General features: G+C 63.3%; 2 protein-coding genes across 3 annotated transcripts in view; one reads left to right on the forward strand and one right to left on the reverse strand.

Moving 5' to 3' along the window:
- LOC102249418 overlaps nt 1-4,768 on the reverse strand; it is a 16,752-nt gene extending 11,984 nt beyond the window's left edge. For both annotated transcript variants that reach the window (XM_005885936.2, XM_014533119.1), the window contains exon 1: nt 4,599-4,768. The gene's annotated coding sequence lies outside the window, so the exon portion shown is untranslated. The remainder of the gene's footprint in view (nt 1-4,598) is intronic.
- CTSD (cathepsin D) overlaps nt 3,818-4,777 on the forward strand; it is a 10,383-nt gene continuing 9,423 nt past the window's right edge. The window contains exons 1-2 of the mRNA XM_014533108.1: nt 3,818-3,889; nt 4,303-4,607. Of these exons, the coding sequence (XP_014388594.1) occupies nt 3,818-3,889; nt 4,303-4,607 (377 nt within the window). The remainder of the gene's footprint in view (nt 3,890-4,302; nt 4,608-4,777) is intronic.

Here is a 4,777-nt window from a genome sequence, read left to right on the forward strand (position 1 = left end):
CCCCCGCCCCACAACCAGAGCTGTCACGTCCCCACACCCTGCCGTTTCCGGAGCCACAGGCGGAACCACACACGAGGTGACCTTTGCAGTGTTTTCTTTCGCGTATGAAGATGCATCTCCGTTTCCTCCGGTCCTTTCGGGACCCGAGAGCTCATCTCTCCGTATCACTGAGGAGACCCCACCGCCGGGTGGACCACTGTCTGTCCATCACGTGCGGCAGGACAGCGCGGCTGCCTCCAAGTGCCGGCGATGACAACTAAGCTGCGGTGAACACTCACGTGCAGGTTTCCAGGTGGATCTACGTGTTCTTTCTTTTTTAAATACATTTTTATGGATGTCAGAGAGGAAGGGAGAGGGAGGGAGAGAGAAACATCGATGATGAGAGAGAATCATCCATCGGCTGCCTCCTGCACGCCCCACACTGGGGATCGAGCCCACAACCCGGGCTTGTGCCCTGACCTCCTGGTTCATAGGTTGATGCTCAACCACTGAGCCACGCAGGCCGGGCTGGACTAAGCTTTCAAGGAGCGTGGTTAGTGGATCCTGTGGTGAGACTCTGGTTTTGTAAGAAACCACCAGCCCGCCTTCCAAAGCGCCCCCCTGCCCCCCTCCTCAAGCCGTGAGTGCGATTCCTGCGCTCCGCCCGCCGGCGCGTGTTCTGTTTGGATCCCGGCCTGCTGGTGGGTGTGCAGCGAGGTCTCACTTGTTTCGAGGCGCACTCCCACACGACACAGGTGTCTCTTCACAGGCCACGTCCCTGGCACCTCCTCGTCCCTGGCCTGTGGACTGAGGTCTTTGCCCATTGCGGTCGGTTGTGCACGTCCTCATGGCTGAGTTCTAGGAGGCCTGGCACGTTGCCGACAAGTCCCGATCAGACCCTCGTTCCCCACGGGGCTTGTCTGTCGTTTTCACAGGCACCTGGCGCCCTCGTGGCAGACTTCACAGTTTACAGGTGCAGAGAAGTTGGCGGACAGCACTGGTCCCCTGAACCCACCCGCACACACGCAGGGTCTCCTGCTATCAGCATCTCCTGGCTGTGGCCCATTTGTTACAACCGACGAGCCAGTATCGATCTCGTTACCAACCAAAGTGCACGTTTCCCGGAGTTCTTTCTTCAGGGGCGTCTTGTGGGTTTCGGGGAATTTCTAACATCACGTGTCCCTCATTCTAGCCGCACACAGAGCTGTCTCACTGCCCTAGAAATGCTCTGTGCACCACCTGCCCGCCCCCCGCCCCCCGCCCCACAACCAGAGCTGTCACGTCCCCACACCCTGCCGTTTCCGGAGCCACAGGCGGAACCACACACGAGGTGACCTTTGCAGTGTTTTCTTTCGCGTATGAAGATGCATCTCCGTTTCCTCCGGTCCTTTCGGGACCCGAGAGCTCATCTCTCCGTATCACTGAGGAGACCCCACCGCCGGGTGGACCACTGTCTGTCCATCACGTGCGGCAGGACAGCGCGGCTGCCTCCAAGTGCCGGCGATGACAACTAAGCTGCGGTGAACACTCACGTGCAGGTTTCCAGGTGGATCTACGTGTTCTTTCTTTTTTAAATACATTTTTATGGATGTCAGAGAGGAAGGGAGAGGGAGGGAGAGAGAAACATCGATGATGAGAGAGAATCATCCATCGGCTGCCTCCTGCACGCCCCACACTGGGGATCGAGCCCACAACCCGGGCTTGTGCCCTGACCTCCTGGTTCATAGGTTGATGCTCAACCACTGAGCCACGCAGGCCGGGCTGGACTAAGCTTTCAAGGAGCGTGGTTAGTGGATCCTGTGGTGAGACTCTGGTTTTGTAAGAAACCACCAGCCCGCCTTCCAAAGCGCCCCCCTGCCCCCCTCCTCAAGCCGTGAGTGCGATTCCTGCGCTCCGCCCGCCGGCGCGTGTTCTGTTTGGATCCCGGCCTGCTGGTGGGTGTGCAGCGAGGTCTCACTTGTTTCGAGGCGCACTCCCACACGACACAGGTGTCTCTTCACAGGCCACGTCCCTGGCACCTCCTCGTCCCTGGCCTGTGGACTGAGGTCTTTGCCCATTGCGGTCGGTTGTGCACGTCCTCATGGCTGAGTTCTAGGAGGCCTGGCACGTTGCCGACAAGTCCCGATCAGACCCTCGTTCCCCACGGGGCTTGTCTGTCGTTTTCACAGGCACCTGGCGCCCTCGTGGCTTCCTGTTTAAACAGCACATCTGTGCGGATGGCGAGACCGCGCAGAAGGTCCCCTGGGCCCTTTCCCCTCAAGGAGTCTCCGTTGGCACTTCTCTCTCTAACCCGCCGGGGCCTGAGCGTGTGCGTGCGAGGGAGGACGAGACGCTTCCATCCAGCTGCACGCGTACCGAGACCCCCCTCGGGTTAGGGGGAGACTCTTCCGCTCCACCTCCCCGTCTGCTATCTGTCCGCGCACCAGCTCCCCACTGTCCACACTACTGGCCCCTCTAGGAGCCGCTCTCCTACACTTCACCCCGCCAGGCCCGGGGTGCTCTCCGCAGGGTCAGACGGTACACGCCGGGGTCAGTGCAGAGCCCCCTTTCCAGGGACTGCTCCCGGCACCCCGTGTCCCAGCGGCCACCCCTCCTTGAGCCGCTCTTCGCGGGGCCCCGGCACCCCTCTCCTGGCCTCTGGTCCCTGCAGCTCCGCTCCGTCCCCTCTGCCCGTCCCCCACCATCTTTCACCTCCTGCGGTTGGGAGGCCCTGGGCCTCCTCTAGTCTCTGCTCCAGCCCGGGGTGGCGTCCAGTCTCATCACTGAGCTACCACTGACCGTTGAGGAGGGCACATCAGACTTGAGTCCTGGGGGGTCCTTGAAGGTTGGGGTTCCTCAGTGTGCTGAGGGGGTGCAGTCCCTTGCCCCGTGCTCCGGGGTCAAAGTGCATGGAGTGGCACCTCCTGACGAGAGGGCTGGGTCTGCCCTGGAGCCCACGCGCTGCTGGGAGTGGAAACCCCAGGGCACCGAGGAGCGTGGCCTAGTGTCCCCAAGGCAGAGAGACGGTGGCCCTGGGCATCGAGGGGCCCTGTCCTGCCATCTCCGCTTGGCTCTGTCCCCTCCACTCCCAGTTCCAACAGCTGCTGCCCCTCAACAGCCACGGCAGGTCCCCTGGGTGTTGTCTCCACGGCACACCCCAAAACTGAGCTGGGCCTCCTCCCGGGCCCTCCTCCCGTGCGTCCGTCTCAGCCAATGGCACGCCATCATCTGGCTATCCTGGACAGACCCCTACTGAGTATGGACCGTTCCATCGCCCTCCATTTGTCCCGTTGTCAGAAACCCTACTGGCCCTGCCCCCAAAGTGTGCCCCAAAGCTGACCGCTCCACACAGCCTCCTCGCCCGGCCCAGCCTCAGCCAGGCCCCCAGCCCGCTCCCGCTCCCTCCTGCATCCAGCACAGCGTCCAGGGATGCTGCCCAGGCCCCTCCCTCTCAGAGACAAGCCAGGGCCCTGCGCGGGCTCCTCTCTGACCTCTACGTGCAGCTCTTCCCCTCTGCCTGTGCTCTGCTCAGCTGACTGCTCCCCACCAGGCGGGCCCCATCTCTGGCCTCAAGCGTTGACCCATCACCTCCTCAGGCTGCTCACATGAGGCTTCTCCGTTGCAACACCCTCCTTCCTGTTGTCTGTGGCCCTTTCCGGCCCCATCTCCCCCCAAAGCCCTTGTCTCCTTCCAGGAGCCCCGTGGTGTCTGGTGCTGGTCTGGAGGGTGACCTCCATGAGGGAGGGAGTCCCGTGTGGGTCCCGTGACTTCCCAGCGCCCAGAGCACGTGGTGGGTGCTGGACTAGTAAGTGTGGGAGGGATGGCCACCCAGGGTCCAAGGGGAGGTCAAGAGAGAGGCATGGCTTCCAACCCCATCTTGTCCCCTGACTCACCCAGCAGCCCCCACTCCCGGGCCTTGGCTGTCCCCCTGGTGTCCCTAGACCCTGACCTGCACCCACTAGAAACCAGAGACCAAGAGTCATGCCCTGGGTGCCCTGCAGGACCTTCAGGCCCTGCACCTGCCCAGCTGACTTGGGAGCCCTGTCCGCACCAGGCCTGCCAGGCCCCTGGGCCAGTAGATGCTGAGCATGTCAGGGGTCAGAGAGGCCCTGGGGCTTTGCTGGGCCCGTGGCCTTTGGCCTGAGGGACGCCTCTTTCTGGGCCTGCTCCACCCTGGGCAGGGCACCAGGGGAGGGCCCTCTGGGACCCTCTGGCCAATCACACCGGGGAGGGACCCCGAGCACCCCTTTGTCCCTCCACCACGTGCCAGGCTGTGCTCTGGGTGCTGAGGGGTCCTGGGAACAGCGTGGAGAGAGGGGTGCTCTGTCCTGAAGGGACTGACAGGTGTCGGGGGGAGGGGGCTCCCCAGCCTTTGGGCCACCAGAGGTCCCTTCTCAGCTCTGTCCTAGGGAAAGCCCAGAACCTCAGCCTGGCTCGCAGCAGCCCCAGCCAGACACCCCAGCCAGACACCACCGGCTGCCTCTGCCCCCCGCCCCCCCCAAGCTGCCTCCCCGTCCACACCCTCCAGTGGCCGTGCGGCCGCCTGAGCGCCTCTGGGCCAGTGGTCATATCCGAGCACATCTCTCCACTTCTTCCCCTTCTGGACGTGACCTCCAAGATGCCCTGCCCAAACTCCTTACCTCCTCGAGGTGAAGGCCGGTCCCTCCTCAGGCCGTGAACTCAGCTCCAGACCCCAAATGGGGCAGGAGGGGTGCACAGTGAGGGCCTGTGGGCAGCGTCACCGTGGCCGCAGCGGAGGGCTCGCTCCCCCAGGCCCTGCGACCTGAGTCCTCATGAGACCTGAGGCCTAGCGAGGGCC

Source organism: Myotis brandtii, unplaced genomic scaffold (assembly GCF_000412655.1).
Source record: "Myotis brandtii unplaced genomic scaffold, ASM41265v1 scaffold940, whole genome shotgun sequence".
NCBI classification, from domain to species: domain Eukaryota; kingdom Metazoa; phylum Chordata; class Mammalia; order Chiroptera; family Vespertilionidae; genus Myotis; species Myotis brandtii.